The sequence below is a fragment of the Hyperolius riggenbachi genome, chromosome 3 (assembly GCF_040937935.1).
Source record: "Hyperolius riggenbachi isolate aHypRig1 chromosome 3, aHypRig1.pri, whole genome shotgun sequence".
Lineage (NCBI taxonomy): Eukaryota > Metazoa > Chordata > Amphibia > Anura > Hyperoliidae > Hyperolius > Hyperolius riggenbachi.
The window spans coordinates 42,172,259-42,193,004 of NC_090648.1; the positions used below are offsets into that span (position 1 = coordinate 42,172,259).

The 20,746-nt window shown below is 45.4% G+C and overlaps 1 protein-coding gene and 3 non-coding genes across 6 annotated transcripts in view; 2 read left to right on the forward strand and 2 right to left on the reverse strand.

The window, feature by feature from the left end:
- Positions 1-5,254, forward strand: part of TMEM107 (transmembrane protein 107) — a 39,846-nt gene extending 34,592 nt beyond the window's left edge. For 2 of the 3 annotated variants that reach the window (XM_068274021.1, XM_068274024.1), the window contains exon 6: positions 5,092-5,254. In XM_068274021.1, coding sequence (XP_068130122.1) covers positions 5,092-5,161 — 70 coding nt within the window. In that variant the 3' untranslated portion in view covers positions 5,162-5,254. Of the gene's footprint in view, positions 1-252; positions 350-5,091 lie in introns of all 3 variants that reach the window. The other variant, XM_068274023.1, reaches the window with a different exon arrangement.
- On the reverse strand, positions 4,357-4,430 carry TRNAI-AAU (transfer RNA isoleucine (anticodon AAU)). Its single transcript has one exon. It is a non-coding gene; the product is annotated as a tRNA-Ile (tRNA).
- Positions 5,255-12,582: 7,328 nt separating the features above from the next.
- Positions 12,583-12,656, reverse strand: TRNAI-AAU (transfer RNA isoleucine (anticodon AAU)). The gene has a single exon. It is a non-coding gene; the product is annotated as a tRNA-Ile (tRNA).
- A 98-nt stretch (positions 12,657-12,754) lies between these two features.
- Positions 12,755-12,826, forward strand: TRNAW-CCA (transfer RNA tryptophan (anticodon CCA)). Its single transcript has one exon. It is a non-coding gene; the product is annotated as a tRNA-Trp (tRNA).
- The last annotated feature ends 7,920 nt before the right edge of the window (positions 12,827-20,746 follow it).

The window sequence follows — 20,746 nt, forward strand, 5'->3', positions numbered from 1 at the left end:
CTTGTTTCTGGTGTGATTCAGACACTACTGCAGCCAGAGAGATAAGCAGAACGGCCAGGGAACTGGTATTGTTTAAAAGGAAATAAATATGGCAGCCTCCATATCCCCTTCAGTTTTGCGTGTCCTTTAACCCTTCTTTTCAAAGAGAATCTGTTTGTTGATAGCTCTGTGTCCATCCTACGTTGGGTTCAGGCCTGGTCATGTTATTTTGCATCATTCTGGCAGTTCCTCTCCTTGACATCATCCTCTCAGCGCTGGTTCTTCACTGCTCAGCCTCGGTCAGCCTCTCCCTGTTTGTTTCCCAGAAGTGGGAGTGCTCCTCCTACTGGTACATCTTTGGTTTCTGCAGGTACAGTAGAAGGAGATAGTGGCAAAATACTGGTTAAGCTGGTGATACATTACGCAATCTGATTGTACAATCGTACACCTTAAAGTGTACCCGAGGCGATATGATGAGATAAACATGTGTAAGTACAGTACAAAACATGTTAATAACCAGGCTGTTTTACTTGCTTTATTTTGCTGCCTGAAAGAGTTCATTTCTAGGCACGGAAGTGACAGCTTCTGTCTTGTCAGTAGCTATCTGGAGTATAGTGAACATCGCTGATAAGCAAATTACAGCCATAAAAATTTTCCTGGCAAAATACAACATCTAAGAGCAGGGGGAGATAAAATACAAGAACTTTTGACCTTTTTATAACTCTGGGACACTTGATAGGCTGCCACTGAGTAGAGGCAGTAGAACATTCAACCTACTTTGTAAATGTGATGCTTAAATAAAAGATAAAAAAAAAACCTTTTATTCACATCAGAAATTAGTTTAATCAGTGACACCCCTTAAATTTATTTTGATTAAATTATTGAAAAGCTATGTTTTATAGATCCTCTCATCAGTGGGGTTTTTTTTTTTTTTTTTTTTGCATGTGATTTTGACAGTCAGGTTTTACAGTGATTTGCCATAGTTGAGAGAGCAAAAAAAAGTTCTAAAACTTTTGAGTTGCTAAAATCACCATTTCAGCATTGCGCCAAAGTCTGCACAAGTCAGCTAAACACCGGTAGCTGTTTGTACAGGGCCAACCAGAAACCTATTTTTTTTGCCTAAATAACAGAAGTGGCTAATGGTCAAATCTTTTACAACTAACTACAGTATATAGTGTTCCTAAATATTTATGAAATGTGTGTACGGTTGCCTAGCTAGTAGCTACATCACTAAGAGATCCAGAATGCTGTATCGTCTCCGGTGAGCGCATTGTTCTCCTATTACCCCCTTCCACTTTAAAGAGAACCAGAGAGGAAGCACCCTCATGTATTTTATTACATTTATCAGTGGGAACATGACAGTAAACACATACCCTTTTAGTTTCATTCTTATCTGCTTAATTAGTCTATTATCAGCTGTGATAAGACTACCCGACTGGCTCAGTCTAGGTTTGACCTGGAATCATTATAGCTCAGTCACTTTTCTGTGGAGTCTTTTCAAGCCCGAGCCTGTCCCCTCCTGGCTCAGATTTCCTGCTTTGCATACTGAGAGCTGTGATGACATGGGAGGGGCTGCTGCTGATGAGAAATAATCTCTGAAACAGACAAGTGTGGCTGCAATATGATCTGTGTGCTCTGTATGCACTCTGTCTGCATTGATAATGATGATGACTGCAGTTTCATTCCTATGAGAGACACTTCCTACAGGCAGCTGCACATCATACCAAAATGAAAGCACACAGATGAAAGGCTGCAGCAGCCTTTCTCATATAGCCTAAATAGCAGCCTAGTCTCATATAGCCTAGACAGCACATCCAGAACAACTCATAACCCGGAAGCAGAAGGGATATGAGCCGGCGGCCATATTTGATTTTTCCTGGAGCAATAATGGATAAAAAATACTAAAAAAAGGCACACCAGAGTGGCAAAATTATCAGGTAGAGCATTTATTCTTTACAAGCTATCGACCGATATGTTTATTTTGTGTGAAACGTTCATCTCTGGTTCCCTTTTAGCTGCTCCATCATGTACTGCGATGTTGTCCCTCCTCCTCTCACCATAGCAACATAACGCATTGCTAGCCTGTACAGCACTCAGCCACGGATTGTCGCCCAGGGAATCGAGTCCCGAACCCTGCAAGTAATCGTGCATGTGTACGAGTCTGGCTCGGGGTTGGTAATCCACAGCTCAGAGCAGTAACCCAGAGGCATACTTGTTGTGATCACCGCAAGGTTAATGCAGAGCAATGGCGCGCAGCGGGCGTTTTCACTCACCTCCCTGGGGATCCAGACGCCAGCAGCCATTCTTCTTGCTGTCCTCCGAGACTCTACATTCCCTTGGTGAAATCACCAGCTGTCATGATGACGATTGCAGTACAGGGTTACAATGCCACCCGGAGGATGGAGGGAGAACTGCAGCGCTGGATCCCAGGGAGCTGAGTAAGTGCAGGGGCTGCTGCAGATACCTGTGGTAGGATTATTTCTGCATTGTAGGGTCTGAAAGCGCGCTAAAAAATTGCACTGCTTTTAGATCCTAAAATCTGGAAATAATCCTACCGCTAGGGAGGTGAAAGAGACTATTAAGTCTTAAGCCTGGTCTACACGTGCCGATGTTTCTTATCAATCAAGCCGCTGGTCCGATCTCGCCGCGGCCGATTCCCTGCTCGGTCCCCGCGAGCGGACAATAGCGGGGAATCGAGCGGAAGATATGCGGCGCCGGCAGGGATGAGCGGGTATCGAATCCGACGCACGCGCGGATGAGCGGGGACGCGGCGGGTTAGCGCAGGGATGCAGAAGAGTCGATTCGGGGGCTAATCAAGCCGCCGGATTGCTACGTGTAGACCAGGCATAAAACACACTTAGCTCATATTCCCTTAACATACGAAGTTATAATTACCTGCCGTGTCTTATGTGTTAAATTCTATCCCGGAGCCCCTGTATGCACCGACTTCCAGCGCTGAAGTCAGAAGCATATGGAGGCTGAAATGTATTTCCTTGTAAACAATACCAGTTACCTTGCAGCCCTGCTGATCTCTTTGGCTGCAGTAGTGTCTGAATCACACCAGAAACCAGCATGCAGCTAATCTAGTCAGACTTCAGTCAGAGCGCCTGATTTTGGATCTGCATGCTTGTTCAGGGACTATTGCTAAAAGTATTAGAGGCAGAGGATCAGCAGGGCAGCCATGCACCTGGTATTGCTTAAAAGGAGATAAATATGGCAGCCTCCATACCCCTCTCACTTCAGTTGGCCATTAAGCAGGGCCGGAGCTACCCTAGGATAAAATGGGCAATTGCCCCAGGGCCCCAGAGCCTGTAGGGGCCCCCGAGGTGTCCCTCCCCCATGTTAACTGTTGCTCCCCAGGGACTCTGCAGAGTCTGTTAAGTTGGGAGGTGAATGGGGGAGGGTCAGCAGCCAGCTCAGGGGCCCAGGAGGAAAATTTGGCTGCAACAAAGGGCCTCTAATGACGCTTTTTGGTCGGGGGGTGTCTGTCGGGGGTCCCCCAGGCTAATTTTGCCCTAGGGCCCAATTGTTACTTGGACCGGCCCTGCCATTAAGTTGTGTATATTTATTAATGACGCCCGTACCGAAAGCATGATTGCATGATTTTTTCCACCCAGAGATCAATAAACAACTTGCAGAAGTTCTAACCCTTCCAAGTGTTATACAAATACAGAGATATCACTGGAAGAAGAAAGAGGAAATCCGGGCACCTTCCGTCCAACTGTCATTTATTGCAAGCCAAAACAGACATCCATTAGGTTACCACAACCATAAGTACCTCGTGTAAGTGGTCTTGTGGGATGATGATCGGTGGAGGTGCGGGAGCCAGGGCACTAAGTAGGTCCGGCGACGGCCGTTTCGCGTCTATGCAGACGCTTGGTCACGCCACGTACCACTGTACAGTACAGTGGTACGTGGCGTGACCAAGCGTCTGCATAGACGCGAAACGGCCGTCGCCGGACCTACTTAGTGCCCTGGCTCCCGCACCTCCACCGATCATCATCCCACAAGACCACTTACACGAGGTACTTATGGTTGTGGTAACTTAATGGATGTCTGTTTTGGCTTGCAATAAATGACAGTTGGACGGAAGGTGCCCGGATTTCCTCTTTCTTCCTTCAGTGATATCTCTGTACAGTTGTTTGCTCTTCTGCTGCTTCCGCAGAGCACACGTCCAAGCAACAGGACAAGAGGTAACCTAGATGATGCGGTGAGGGTTTTTTTGCTTTCAAAGTTTCACATACACATAGCTCATCCACAGGGAGTGCCACTCAGTCTTTGCTTTCTCTCCTCACCATATATTATACAAATACAGAGACATTTTCTGAGTATAGTTGGGCTTTTAAAGAATTATTGAAGCCAGAGTGTAAAAGTGAATGGCCCGTATGGGGATCGAACCCGCGACCTTGGCGTTATTAGCACCACGCTCTAACCAACTGAGCTAACCGGCCACTACTTAGTGCATTCACTGCAGTAGTCATATGCTGTTAAAGCTAATGAGAACATTTAAAAAAAAAAATGGAAAGACCCAAAACAAACAGATACTTATCGAAGGAGCGGGAAGGCCCTATAGAGCCGATGTCACCCTATTTTAATCCCCCGCTGCAGGAGTCTTCGGGAGCCCACAGACGCAGTTCATCTTCAGGAGCACTCGAGCTCCCAGAAGACTTCCGAAGCCTCCCACGGCAGAGAGCAGTATTTGACTGATCAGTCAGATACTGCTATAGGAGGTGCCAGCGCTGGAAGGAGGGGACTATGAGAGAAGCGGGTAGGCTCTATAGGGCCCAGAGCCTTACCCCTCCTTAGGTAAGTTTCTGTTTGGGTTGTCTTAGGTTCCCATTAGCTTTAACAATAGAAACAATGATAGGAGCTGTGCATAAGTGCTTCAAGTCTGATGTTATACGTATGCCAGATAGACCTCGTGATGCAATGGTAGGGCGAGACTTGTGCAGACTTCGGGTGCGATGGTGATAAATTGAGAGTGAGGAAGACATGAATGTAAATAATGTAGAGCAGATAATCCGGATATGTGTTTGGTTTCTTGCCGAGTAACCTCTGGTCAGCCCTGATCTTACCTCTTGTAACTCGGACCTCTTCACTTCTCTTCCCCAGTGCCCTCCCAGCCTTCACCGAGATCATCCTCTTCATCGCTGTGCTCGGATGTAAGCGGAAACCGCTATAGATCCACCTTCCAACCAAGGATTGGGTCGGCTTGCAGGAAATTTAAAGTATAATTTGACTTTTGTTAAAAAATGAATTCTGCATATGTTATAGATTCACAGACCAAGCTTGAATGGACTATCACAGGTTGTCAGAGGATTATAGGCTGAAAGGACCAGGAATAATAGCTTCTGCTGCCAGTTTGCATCTGCTTTAGGCTGGGAAAGGGGCGGAGTTTTTCAGTGTCCCAACACTGGTCTCTGAGCTGAGATACTGTGCTCTGATTCGTAAAGTACAACTTACTGCTCTCCAGGTACTCTGGTTCTGTCACAGCAACTAGCCTAACGCCAATGTATTAAGTTTACTGTGAATTTCACAATGCATTTTTTATTTGTCGGACAGCATAATCTGCTAAACAGCTTTAAGGCTCCCTGCACACTGCATGCGATTCCGATTCCGCTTTTTAATCAATTTTTACATCCGATTCCAATTCTGATTTTTAATCTTTACTGCATGCTGCGTTTTTTGATCCGTTTTTCTGTTGAATGTATTCAGGGAAAATTGGAATTGTAAATCGGAAACGGAATCTGAATCGGAAAACGGGTTTGCAGTGTGCAGAGATCTTTGGGTTGCAGTTTATGGTAGAAAAAAAACTCCTCCTTATAATATGATAATACCTACAAGATAGTGCCTTCTGGTCAGTGTCTGCTGCTCTATACCTCTGCAACTGAAGAAGTTGTTTTTTTTTCAATAAAACTTTATTGAACAAGCTGAACACCTAACAAGGATAAAGATGGCGTCCATAAAGTGTAACTGTTGGGCATAAAATCAAAAATATTTTTTTTATCTGGTAAACCAGTAATAAGGATGGTAACCAGGCAATCCAAAAGTTAAAATCACTATTACTTTAGTTTATATGATCATTCCCTAGTTTACCTGACTCTTATTTGGTACGCACAAAAAGGAAGTTGCAGGGCATGCTGGGTTGTCCTTTTTTGTATCTCTACTTTCCCCTCAGACGTAACTAATGCAGCCTGATTGGCTGAAGCCTCTTTCCCTCCTGTTTTCCCCTCCCACACCTCTGTTCCTCTCTGATTGGCCAATATTTCTCATGCTGAGACAATGCACTTTCTATAGTGGAGGGCGGGCAATGCAAACACAATCTGGCAGAGGAGAGTAAGGGAGGAAATGACATCGGGATTGGCTTCAAAATAGGAAATGCTAAGAATGATTTTTTTCTTTTTTACTGTAGAAAAATCACTAAAATCAAAATGTGGACAGTGAAATACATATGCTTTGTAAGTAGAGCAAGTATTTATCTACTTATATATGTGGGTTTGTTTTTTTCTGAGATAGTATGACTGACAGCTCCTCTTTAAATGACAACTGAAGTGAGAAGGCTATGGAGGCTGCTAAATGTGTTTCCTTTTACCCATTAGCGGCTTCAATAGAGTTATCTCGTTTGAAATAAGTGTGCTGCTTTTGACTTCTGTCAGCAGAACTGTTGTGCTGTAATTATCTTGGAATGCTTTGATCCTTTCTCGTGAACATAAAATACAGAAACTGGTAACAGAATTTCTCTATTATTGTCTCACACTGCCCCCTAGTGACAAGTGCCCATAAATACACATTACAGCTTACAAATTAGAAGCTAGAACATCTAACTAAGAAGAATTAAATAAAATGGCCTGGAGCAATTGCAAGTCCTCTAAATTAATTTGCTGCTAAAGGGTTAAGCAATACCAGTTGCTTGGCTATCCTGCTGATCCTCTGCCTCTAATATGTTTAGCCATAGACCTTGAATAAGCATGCATCAGATCAGGGGTTTCTGACATTATTGCCAGATCTGATAAGATTAGCTGCATGCTTGTTCCTGGTGTTTTTCAGCACCACTGTAGCCAAATAGATCAGCAAGGCTGCCAGGCAACTGGTATTGTTTAAATGGAAATAAATATGGCAGCCTCCATATCCCTCTCGCTTCAGTTGTCCTCCAATTCAGGATTTAGGTATTAACCTCTTAAGGACCACAAGCTTACACCCCCTAGTAACCAGGCCATTTTTTACAATTCATCACTCTGCAGCTTTAACAGTTTTCTGCATGGCCATACAACTTAGCACACAAATCTTGCCACCAACAGAGCTTTGGTGGCATCTGATAGTTGCTGTGATGTTTATTTTTTATTAATTTTATTGTTTGTTTTTAATTAAAAATGTCTTTTTTTTATTATTATTTTTTTCCCTCCCTCCTCCCCAGATCCTGTCATAGTGATCACTTCCCATAGGCATCAATCCTATGAGAGGTATCAGTTTGTGAGTCACTCAAGGGAACAGCGAATGACCCAACTGTCCCCTGTACAGCACTGAGCTCAATCGCAGCACTATACAAATAAAAATAGCGGTTTTGTTATTTTCTAACAGCCTGCCAGCCGCAGTCGTGGCTGGCAGGCTGATCACGGAGCCCTGCAATGTTTATTTACGGAAGCTTGCGCTCCAGTGAGTCCGAGCTCCCTGCTAATCTCACGCATCACAAGATGACTCACCAAGAAATGCTGAAGGAACAAGAGAGCCACTGTGCAGCCGTCATCCTGCGTTAGGCGGTCGCAGAGTGGTTAAATAAAACAATAACAAAGGAAATGTATCCTCACATTTTGAGTACCCTCTTTTGTGCAGGGGAAACTCAAAAAATTAGAATATTGTGCAAAAGTCCATTTATTTCAGTAATTCAACTTAAAACGTGTAAGTAATATATGAAATAGACTCATTACATGCAAAGCGAGATATTTCAAGCCTTTATTTGTTATAATGTTGATGATTATGGCTTACAGATTATGAGAACCCCAAAATCCAAATCTCAGACCATCAGAATATTCTTAAAAGGTTCAATATTCTAGGCTCAAAATGTCAGACTCTAATCAACTAATTCATCCAAAACACCTGCAAAGGGTTCCTATTTCATATGTTAGTTTCACCTTTTAAGTTGGATTACTGAATTAAATGGACTTTTACATAATATTCAATTTTTCGAGTTTCACCAGTCTAAGGCTGCTGTCTCATCCTTTCTCTTTCTATCTGGGGATTTTTCACTTAGAAGTGTGTTGCATGATTTTTTTTGGGGGGGGGATGACCAAAAATGGAATTCCATGGCTTTGTAGCATGAGATAAGTTTGAACATCCTCTTGTGGACTTGTTCTACTTGTCTCAGCTGCGATAAGCCTTTTTTAAAAAAAAATTTTTAGGCAAAACTCACCAGCTCTATTAGGCCTCTTTCAGGCCGGTTTTACACCTGGCCATTTTGTTTGCGATGTTCCGTCCATACTGCAACGCACACATCATACATATGACCATACGGCAGAGTGCGCCAACAGGGTTATATGCATAGAGAACTATTAAAGGAGATGTGTCTGATTTGCGGTAATCTAGTCAAACAACTGTTTAATAATATTGGGAAAACAAGAAAAAAATGTTGCTTATGACAATACCATTTTTATATCTATAATATTAAAATTACAAATACTATTCAATGGCAAACCCAAAGTTATTTCTAGAGATGGCTCAGTCTTAGAGAACTCATGGAGAAGCACATGATCCGTTTGATCAGCTGATAGATTTGTAAGCCTCTGATTTGCTATGATGACTTTAACCTGGGTTTAACACATGTTCATGACCAGCAAATCAGAGGCTTACAAATCTATCAGCTGATTAAACTAATCATGTGCTTCTCCATGAGTTCTCCAAGGCTGGGCCATCTCTAGTTATTTCCTGAATCTTTTTTTTAAACTGGCAGGGAAAATGTTTATTTTAAAGTATTTTTCTACCAGTGACTATTTTGTATGTTTTTAAACAGACATTTGGACCTTTTGTACTGTGTGTTTCATAAATCTATTTATTACAATCTGAGAAGTTCTGAGTGATTTGTGACTTTATAGAATTTAAAAAAGACAAATTTAAATCAAAAATAGGAAAAAGCAAGAAGATTTGAATCAGGATGATAGCATGTATTGGCTAAACTCATAAGAAAATGAGTAAGCTTTCGGCTATGAAGCTTTCCTCAGACTGATTCCTGTATACTGACAACAAAAGTTATTGTGTTATCTTTATAAGTTATCTTTACAAAAGTAAAGAGGGTAAAGTGTTTTTACTGTTTTGTCCCAAATAGGGTGATTTATTCTTTCATGTCCTGTGTGCAGCAAGTGAAGTTTCCTGAAATGGGCAAAAATCAAGTAACCCTTCGCACACTCGCATGCAAATGTTCAAGTAAATAGATTCACAGATTCACTCATCCAGGCACCGCTGTTATCCCTACAGGTAAGTTAAAAGCCAGGGTCTTAGTTCACAGAAGAATGCATTATTTTGCTTAGTCACTTAAGAGGTGACTAAGCAAAGGAATGCATTCTTCTGTGAACTAAGTGTAAGGATCCGCTCAGCTGGCTGCACAGGCAGACAGCTGTTTGACCATTCCTTATGTCTGAGGAATGCAGGTCTCTGGAAAGGAGACCTGGCTTCATCTTGCAACTTTCAGAGTTGCTTTGCTGAGGGATTTGCATACATGCAAATTGCCCAGCTGTCCCCTTTGAGGGCTGGCAGTATAAGAAGCTATGTTTCCCAGAGTCCATTGCTGGTCATTCCTTCAGGGTTTGTTGAAACACTCCTAGAGTGTCAGCCATGCTATATCTTGTCAAAGTTATCTTAGAGTAATTCCTGGGACTGCACTAGGCAGTTTCCCTAGTGCAGTTAGTTGTCCTGTCCCAGCGGTGGTCGACAGGAAATCGTTCTGTTTGTCTGGGTGCTAACCGGAGCAGCGGTTGCTACCGGTAGTCCCTTCTGATCTGTCTTGCTTGGATCGCACTAGCCTCTAGCGGTAGTGGCAGTGGATCCTTCTGTTCTATCTTGCCTGTATCGCACTAGCCTTGTGCTAGCGCTGTGGATCCTTCTGTTCTGTCTTGCTTGGATCGCACTAGCCTCTAGCGGTAGTGGCAGTGGATCCTTCTGTTCTGTCTAGCCTGGATCGCACTAGCCTTGTGCTAGCGCTGTGGATCCTTCTGTTCTGTCTTGCTTGGATCGCACTAGCCTCTAGCGGTAGTGGCAGTGGATCCTTCTGTTCTGTTTTGGCTGGATCGCACTAGCCTTGCGCTAGCGCTGTGGATCCTTCTGATCTGTTTTCTTGTTCCTGAGCTTAGATCGCACTCGCTCTGACGGAAAGAGCAGTGGATCTTCCCTCTCGTATTCCTGTTTTCCGTTTGTCTGTCTTGTCTGATACGAACGCTTGCTGTAGGCTCGGTGAGGTAACCGCTAAGCTAGCGCTCGCGTTCTTTGTTTCGTGTTTGTCTGTCGGTGGTTAGTTAGGCGTGCTTGTCTCTGTTGTGCTTAACACGCGGAGACCGTGCTGTAAACGCGTTCGCTGTTGCGAATGAGTGCGGTGTTCGCGTTTAGTTAGCGTTTGTTATTTTCATTCTCATTGTCGTTTGCTGTGCCTTTGCTACTCTTGTGCCCTGTCTTGCTTCAGCCTTGTGTCACCTCTGGCAGTCGCCTCTCTCGCGATTGTGTTCCTACTTTTGTTTCTGCTGATGTGTGTTCACCGTCGCAGGGTCGCGACTAGATTGGTGAACACACATTCATCCTGTACCTGTGCTCTTTCTCTTTAAGGGCTGTTCAGCCCCGCATTGTCTTGATCTGTACAATCCCCATCTGGCATCTGTGGCCGTGCAGCGGTTGTACTCGTCTGCACTCCACAGCGCCATCTGCCGGTGGGAATTGCCCTCTACTGGTGCTTGCACCAAAGCTGGGTTCCCCCCTTCATACGCTTGTGGAGGATTTCCGCCGTCTCAGCGCACGCCTTGTGCGCTGATCACAGAGATGATTCCGCAATCGTTACACTAAGACCCCGACTTTTACCTTAGCTGTAGGGATAACAGCTGTGCCTGGATGAGTGAATCTGTGAATGTGTGCGAAAAGTTACTTGATTTTTGCTAATTTTAAAAGGGCCACACCCCCTTCAGCACCTCCCTTTCCTTAAAGAGAATCTGTACTCTAAAATTTTTACAGCAAAAAGCATACCATTCTATTCACTATGTTCTCCTGGGCCCCTCTGTGCTGTTTCTGCCACTCTCTGCTGCAAACCTGGCTTGTAATTGCCAGTTTTAGGCAGTGTTTACAAACAAACTAACCAGCTTGTGATAGGCTCACATAAGCAGAGTGTGCAAGTCATACAGAACCTGCAGGGGGCCTGGAGGGTGTTTGTATAGCTTCTGCCAATGACAAGCAGTGCAGCACATTCCAGCCTCTGCCGACAGAAGAGAGAAGATTAGATCATATAACAGAGATAACACAGCTACTGTGCAATTAGGAAAGGCTGCAGTAACACAGACCACATTAGAACAGGCAAAGGAACTTATAGGATAGAAGAACTAAGGCTGAAAATTTTGTTACAGAGTCTCTTCAATAACTTATTTAAAGGGGAACTGAAGTAAGAGGTATACGGAGGCTGCCATATTTATTTCCTTTTTATTAATACCAGTTGCCTGGCAGCCCTGCTGGTCTATTTCTCTGCAGTAGTATCTGAATAACACCAGAAACAAGCATGCAGCTAGTCTTGTCAGATCTGGAACACCTGATCTGCTGCATGCTTGTTCAGGGGCTATGGCTAATAGCATTAGAGGCAGAGGATCAGCAGGGCTGCCAGGCAACTGGTATTGCTTAAAAGGAAATAAACATGGCAGCCTCCATATACCTCTCTCTTCAGTTCCCCTTTAATGTCCTAACTAGAGGCGATGTGTCTGGATATAAGGCTTTTTTTCCCCTTGTCTCCTGAAATGGGGCGCAGACCACAAGAAAAAGGAAACAAAACTTCAAACCCACCCTTAGTCCACAGAGAAGAAGTTTATTAACGTACACCTGAAATGAGGAGCATATGGTTGCTGCCATTTATTTCCTTGTAGACCATAGCAGTTGCCTGGGGGTCCTGCTGATCTCTTTGGTTGCAGTAGTGTCTGAATCACACAAGAAACAAGCATGGAGGTAATCTAGTCAGACTTCAGTCAGAGCGCCTGATCTCTGATCTGCATGCTTGACCAGCGGCTATAAAGAGTTACACCTATGCCAGTTAGCCTTCCTGCACATTGCAAACGCCTTTTTTTTCATATTTGGCTGCACCTGTGCAGGACTATGGACCCGCTTGCGCATGAGTGGCTCCGACTTACTGCGCAGGCGTAACCAAGCTCACGCAGACGCAGTATGACCACACTGACGCTGGATGAGGTACGCGGTCACAAGCATGGAATCCTACAGGAGCTTGTGGAATTCCTTTTGGGGGGTCCGCGCCCAGCAACGAAGGCGTAAGAAGTCTATGGAGGACACAGAGGCTTCCCTCTCCTTACGTAAGTATTTAACCTGTGACCCAAGTTTTGCCTTTGGTACTCTTTAAATGTTCAGGAGCTGCAAAAGTAGTGGCCCGTACGGGGATCGAACCCGCGACCTTGGCGTTATTAGCACCACGCTCTAACCAACTGAGCTAACCGGCCATTGTACAGAGATGCCATTCCCTCTTGAAGTAATATATAACCGCCAACAGCTGTTCCCATTCACACATAAGAAGAGAGGATTAGCATTTGGGGCAGGTGACCTCGTGGCGCAACGGTAGCGCGTCTGACTCCAGATCAGAAGGTTGCGTGTTCAAATCACGTCGGGGTCAATAAATGTTTTAATGATTAGCTCTGCTGCATACATAATGAACAAAAGTGTTTAAAAGAAAATGTAAAGCTAATCAGTTGTGTTTTGTTTGTTTTTTAAGTACAATTTGTAACGATCGGTGTAACACAGAGAGGGTCTGATTACCGGTGAACTGCAGTATCACCGAGAATACAGAATATACCCGATCATTGATGATCTGCAGTATCACTGATAATCAGATATATCTACTAACCTCTGGACACCTGAGAAATGCGAGTGTTGGTGCAACAGTAATACGGGAGACTGTACCTAAGGAGTAGGTACAGAGGCAGTAAGGAATACTGCACTGAAGTATGCTCCTTCCGTAAGCCTAGACTATCCCGGGGGAGGAGCCAAGCAGAATGTGGGAAGGACAGAGCGCGAGCGACACCAATGAGCGAGTGTCACTAACAGATCTGGGAACTGCCTCTAACAGTAAGGCTAGTTCTCGAGGTCGGCCAAGCCAGGTCGTCAGCACACAGACAGACAAAGCACAGAATCAGGAGGCAGACACGGAATCCAATAACAGGCAGGGCCGGGCAACGGAGAATCAGAATAACGAGGCACAGAATCAGGAGGCAGGTACAGAGTCCAGGAACGAGCAGAGATTGGCAACAGGATATCAGAAATAGCAAGGCACAGGATCAGAGTCCAGAGGAATAGTCAGGCAGGCAGAAGGTCACAACAAATAATACAATTCAATATTCCTAATGCTAAGGTGTGAACTCCTTGATGTCAACACCTTTGGAAACTATGCTAGAACACAGAAACAGACAAGGCCTGAGTGCTACCACGCAGTGACCGCAACGACAGACAACCAGAGAATGACCAGCACCCAGTATATATACTATAGCACTCTCCAGCGCCACCCCTAAGTGCTGGACCAATGAAAGGTGGTGGAGATGTCAGCTGACCAGCTTGGTCAGCTGACCTTCTTCTGGCTGTCATATAAACTCTGCCTTAACACCAAAACAAACTCTGCCTCTCAGCCATCCTGAACCCGTGCGGACCATCAGTCCCAGCCACACCAGTCACGTTTTGCAATGTCTCTGCTGGCCTGCACGCGGGGTGAGACGCACCGCTATCTGCACATGCGGTGGCCTCCCCGCGCCTGGTCAGACCGTCAGTAGCAGGCCTGTGCGCGCAAACCGCCGCGTCAGACGCGGCGGTTTCTCTGCGTTCCGCTATGCCAGCTGCGGAAACATCCGCCTCATCCTGCGTCCATGCGGCGGCTTTTCCGCGTTTCTTCACACAATTATAGTGAAAAACTGTGACCTTTAAAACGCATAAATATAAAATGTACATTTCTCCCAAAGAAATATAAATTACTTTTCTCCTATGTTGAGGTCACTGGCCGAAGCTAGTAAAAAGTTTTTTGATTGTTTTGGGCTTTTTTTGTGTCCTCACACAAAAAATCCTTTTGGAAGGGATTCATTTTGTTATTTATTTAATTGTGTGTGGTGCCTGTAATTTAACTATTTGCCACTAGATGGCGCTGTAAGGCTTGGTGGTGTATTCTCCACAGTCAGCATGCAACGCATGAGCTGGCGTGGAGGAGGTACACACACTAGCACAAGGAAACAGGCTATCCCTAGTATAGTGGAGGGGAGGACTGACTCCAATAGGAGATTGTGGTGCACAGAGCCGGTGCAGATCTGACAGCCACAAACAATGCTTCCGTTATAACGTCTCAGCGCAAAGTAGCGCTGAGCGCATAAACCAGAACTGAGGAGATCAGGACAGGTAGACAGAATGAACGCTTGCTAGCTAGCGGCTACTTAGCGACAGCAAGCGTCCAAAACCAGACAGACTGGAATGAGGCAGCCAATGCGTTACGGCGATGGCGTGCCTCACAAAGACAGGACAGGATAGTCAGGAAATAGCAGGATCAAGATAGATGAACGTAACACAGATAAATATACAATAAGTATGTTTTCCTAGCGTATTACAATTACAGCTATCAATGAAACTATTTGTAACGTCTGACTAACATATGTATATATCGGCAATGAACCGATATATGACATAAGCAGGAACGCTGACTAGGACTGGAGTAATACAGGGAACAGGACTCAGAAGGATTCGCTATCTCTTCGCAGAGATGAACGCAATCCACAAACAGTAACAGGACAGGATTCAGAAGGATTCGTTATCTCCTCGCAGAGATGAACGCAATCCACGAACAGGACCAGGAGCAGGATACTAGCTCAGCACGGGTGCTCACGGTACGCGCAAACTACCAAAACGTGCTGGAAAGCTGACTAACTGCACACAGGATATAAACAGTTCATGTACGTATACATCAGCGACACTGATGTATCAACGTAACACGAATACAAGGAAAATAATAAACGTGCTGGTATGCATATATATTGGCAATGAACCAATATATGATGCAAAGACCAGCAAAGTATCTTTATAACAAGAAACACGATCGGGGGCCAAAGCGACAGCAAGACATGCTTAAACTGAAGCTATGAAAATCCAAGGAAACCCTGCAGGAAGCAGATCTTTATACTGAGGTCATCCAATGGGAGCAGACATGCAGATTCCCACACAGGTGAATGATAATCAGTCACAAGCTGACAGCAGGGAAAGGCAGACAAAGCTATGCAGCTTGCATGGAAATAGATCAGAACTGCCTGAGCTGCAGCACTACTGCTTCCAGCAATACCTGCTGCAGCAGCGATCATTACAGGCGCTAGAGACACATTCCTGAATTACCAGGACTTTTTTTTTTTTTTAACGTTCTACGTTATTATGAATGAACATGGCCCCTGATGTCCATTCATTACAAGCACTGCGATTGGTTCGGGGAAGCCTTGCTTCCATTCCCCAACCGCTGACTCGGAAATTCTGCCGGATAAGAGTGAGGGTCATGTGCGCTCACCCCCCACACTGGACGTGTATATGTGTCCAGATAGACTTAAGCAGCTTCTATCTGGACGACCACAGTCATCCAGATAGGCTTAAGTGGTTAATAAAACGATTAATAATGAAGTATTGCTCTCACATATTCCATGGATTAAATATGTGCATTACCTATTATTAATGACTGTGTGGGCCAAGTAACCTTTACTGTGAGTAACGTCATCTCAAATACCCCTTGACACATACAAATTGCTTAAAAAAGTGTAGGAGAGGGAAGGGCTAGTGTTAGCAGTGGTAGGGGAGTTAGTGTTAGGAGAGGTTAGTGTTAGGCGGGGGGGGGGGTAGTGTTAGAAGTGGAGAGGGGAAAGGTTAGTGATAGGAGTGGTTAGTGTCAGACAGAGGAAGGGGGAGGGTAGTGTTAGTAGAGGGGGGAGGTTAATGTTATGCAGGAGAGAGGGGGAGATTAGTGTTAGGAGAGGTTAGTGTTAGGCGGGGGGGGGGGGGGGGGGTAGTGTTAGAAGTGGAGAGGGAGGAAGTTAGTGTTAGGAGAGGCGAGAGGTTATCATTGTGAGTGGAGAGGTTAGTGTTAGGAGTGGGGAGGGTAGTGTTCGTAGTGGAGAGGGGAAAGGTTAGTGATAGTGTAACGATCAGTGTCAGCACGCAGAGAGAATCTGATTATTGGTGATCTGCAGTATCACCAAGAATACAGATATATACCTGATTATTGATGATCTGCACACTCACCGATAATACAGATATATTGCTAACCTCTGGACACCTGAAGTGTGTAAGTGTTTGGTGTAACAGTAGTAATTTGGACCACCGGGGTAGCAGGTGGTCCAAAGAGTAGAGACAGACTCTACTGCAGTCAAGGACTCCAGGAGAAGGAGACCCTGACTGATATAGCAGCAGTGCCCCCTCTGAGGAGCAGGGGCCCCTGCAGGAAGGCTGAGCACCCAAGGGGTGGGTGACAGCCAGAAAGGTCGGGCAGGCCGGGTCGGCAGCACACAGACAGATAAAGTACAAAGACAGGAAGCTGATTCGGTATCCAAGGCAAGCAGGGTTTGGCAACAGGTAATCAGAAATGCAAGGTACCAAATCAGAAAGCAGAGGGAAAGTCAGGAAAGCAATAAGTCATAACAGATATCAAACAATGCCTAGTCTGGGTGTGAGGTCCGTGGTCTTTACACCCTGGAACTAGTCTGATGTATAACAGAATGATAACAGAGGTTCCCTAGTCTGGGTGTGAGGTCCGTGGTCTCTACACCCTGGAACTAGTCTGATGTATAACAGAATGATAACACAAGTTCCCTAGTCTGGGTGTGAGGTCCGTGGTCTCTACACCCTGGAACTGGTCTAAGGAATAACACAGATGATACACAGTATTCCTAGTCTGGGGTGTGAGGTCCGTGGTCTCTACACCCTGGAACTGGTCTAAGGAATAACACAGATGATACACCGTAAACTGGCTAAGTGTGGATTCCCAGGTCCACCTGGTTCCACCACACTGAAGGATCTGACTAAGGTCTGAGTGCTAACACATAGGTATTCGCAACGCCAGACAACCAGCGACTGAACAGCAAGAGATATATATAGTAAAGCGTTCCACAGCGCCGCCCAGCTCCGATCAACCAATCACCTGCTGAGCTGGGATCAGCTGACCGCCTCGATCAGCTGACCCTTCTCCTATTGGCATAAAGAGCCTGTCTTGCGGCGCGCGCATAGCTCTCCATCTGTGTGCACTACTAGGTCCAGGCAAAGCAGAAGCATGTCGCCGCGGGGAAACCGCCGCTCTGTGCACGGATTCCGCCGCCTCACTGTCAGAACGTGCGGCGGTTTCTCCGCAATCCGTCACAGATAGGAGTGGTTAGTGTCAGACAGAGGAAGGGGGAGGGTAGTGTTAGGAAAGGGGGGAGGTTAATGTTATGCAGGAGAGAGGGGGAGATTAGTGTTAGCAGTGGAGAGGGGGAGATTAGTGTTAGGAGAGGTTAGTGTTAGGCGGTGGGGGGGGGGGTAGTGTTAGAAGTGGAGAAGGAGGAGGTTAGTGTTAGGAGAGGCGAGAGGTTATCATTGTGAGTGGAGAGGTTAGTGTTAGGAGTGGGGAGGGTAGTGGAGAGGGGAAAGGTTAGTGATAGGAGTGGTTAGTGTCAGACAGAAGAAGGGGGAGGGTAGTGTTAGGAGAGGGGGGAGGTTAATGTTATGCAGGAGAGAGGGGGAGATTAGTGTTAGCAGGGGAGAGAGGATGTTAGTATTAGGAGCGGAGGAAGGTGAGCGATCGGAGCGAAGGAAGGTTAGTGTTAGAATAGGAGTCAGATGTTTTATAAACTGTGATGAAACGCGGAAAAGCCGCTGCCTCTCAAGGTGAGGCGGCTGTTTCCGCGTCCAGCAGGGTGTCACAACGCGGAAAAAACACCGCATGCTGCATAGGCAGAGCGGCGGAATCCGCATTGGTAACGGCGGAATCCGCATTGGTAACGGCGGAATCCGCATTAGAGGCGGCTCCCGCACTCAGTTCCCTGGATACATTGCAAAACAGTACTGGTGTGGCTGGGACTGATAGTCTACCTAGATTCAGAGTGACACGCGCACAGAGGCAGCGCTTAAATAACAGCCAGAAGGGAGTCAGCTGACCAGGCGGGTCAGCTGACATTTTCCACTACTCTCATTGGTCCAGCAATTAGGGAGGTCCTGGAGAGGTCCTTGTGTATATATACTGCTGGCTGTTCACTTGCTCTTTGTCTGGCGTTGCAAACACATACGTGGGAGCACTCAGACCTGTAGTCAGATCCTTAAGTGTGCCGGGACCAGCTGGAGCTGTAATCCTACACTTAGCTAGATTCTGTTGATAGCTTAAAGTACTAGTTTGATTGTGATTATCTGTTATGACTTTTTGCCTGCCTGACTATCCTCCTGAACTCTGATCTTGTACCTTGCCATTCTGATACTCTGTTGCCGAACCCCAGCTCGCCCTTAGACTCTGCTTCTGCCTCCTGATCTTGTACCTCGATATTTCTGATACCCTGTTGCCGAACCCTGCCTGTACCTAGACTCCGCCTCTGCCTTCTGATTCTGTACTTTATCTGTCCGTGTGTTACGACCTGGCTTGTCCGACCTCGAGAACCGACCTTACTATTGGAGGCGGTTCCCCGTCCTGTTAGTGACACTACCTCCTGAGTGTCACTTTCAGACTAACCTTCCTACTGTCAGCCTGACTCCTCCCGCCTTGGAGAGTTCAGGTCTTCGGAAGGAAGCCTCACTGCACTGAGGCCAGCCCTCTAAGTGTTACTGTTACACCAAACACTACACTCTACTCAGGTGAACAGAGGTTAGCTGGTATATCGGATTATCGGTGATACTGCAGATCACTTATAATCTGGTATACATCTGTATTTCCAGTGATACTGCAGATCACCGGTAATCAGATCCTCTCTGTTCTTCACCGTTCGTTGCATAAACATTATTAATATACTATTTATAAAAATATGTCCAAAACCTGCAAAGGACTGCTGCAGTGACAAGTGTAAACGAGAAGGGGAGAGTTCAGAGCGGGGACAAGGTCCTCCAGCACCCAAGGCTGACACACCAAAGTGCGCCCTTCCATCCCTCCCACCCCAGCCATCACACACTGATTACTATTAGACTAAGAGGCGCCACAGGGCCCACAACCTCCCCAACACCTCAATATCTACTTATCTGGCTTGCAGTCACTGCCATGTATCCCCTTTTCTTATTTCTTTCTGCTTCAAACACAATTAGGAATGACAGCTGAATGACTTGTGCGCCCCCTCCTACACTGCGCCCTGAGGCTGGAGCCTCTCCAGCCTCGGCCCGGCCCTGGGAGAGTTTGTTATTTATTACTACTTACCATAGCATCTATAGACATGATCATTACCAGCATAGGACACATGAAGAGCTTATACAGAGGATGAGGAAAGGCCCCTAGTGGACCCCTCTGCCCTACCTCTGAACCCCCCTACTGCTTCACCACTGCTATGGATCTCCAATTCATTTTAAATACGATTAGATAAAAATCGATTCCTGCCATATGCAGAAAACTCAATTTTGATAGATTTGACCTTGTAGCAAATTGCAGGCAACACATTAAAATTGACACCAGTCTTTGTATGTCATGTCAGACATGCTCTATTTCCTTTAAAGGACCACTATTGTGAAAAAAGTAGGTAGTTAAAATCTGACAGAACCAACAGGTTTTGGGCAAGTCCATCTCCTCATGGGGGATAAGCATGATGAGCATGTTTTCAACAGCATTTCCTGAACAGCAGTTTAACTGCCAAACTAAAAGATACCAGGCAGCCTTCCTACTCACTTGCACATTAGTTTCTCAGACTTTGCAACTGCTGTTCAGGAAATGCTGTTGAAAACAAAGAAAACCCTGAGTATCCTCCATGAGGAGATGGAATGGCCCAAAACATGTTGGTTCTGTCAGATTTTAATTCCCTACTTTTTTTTTTTTTTGCGATAATGGTCTTTTAAGCAACCACAGAGGGAAACCAAGCATCTCTGGCTGACCCAAAACAACTAGGAAGGTATAGGAGACTGAAAAAGCCCTCCTACTAAAAAAAAAAAGCAATGCTTAGTGTGGTTTGCTTCTTAAAGAGAAACTCTGACCAAAAATTGAACTTTATCCCAATCAGTAGCTGATACCCCCTTTTACATGAGAAATCTATTCCTTTTCACAAACAGACCATCAGGGGGTGCTGTATGACTGGTATTGTGGTGAAACCCCTCCAACAAGTAACTCCTGCCACAAGAAAAGTTCGACCTTTTGTGGAAAATAGCTGTTTACAACTGTTACCAACTGCCAAAAACCATGCAGCAGCCACATCACCTGCCAACAGTAAAATGTTCACTGGAGTTCCTCTTTAAAACAGAAGGAATTTGCGATAATTCAGAGTTAAGTGTGTAACTGTGGTTAACCACAATGCTTTATGCACCTGAAGCCAAGCTTACATCCAGAAATACCACAAATACCTTCTGCTTTAAAGAACTTCCGAGGCCAAATTTAGAAAAA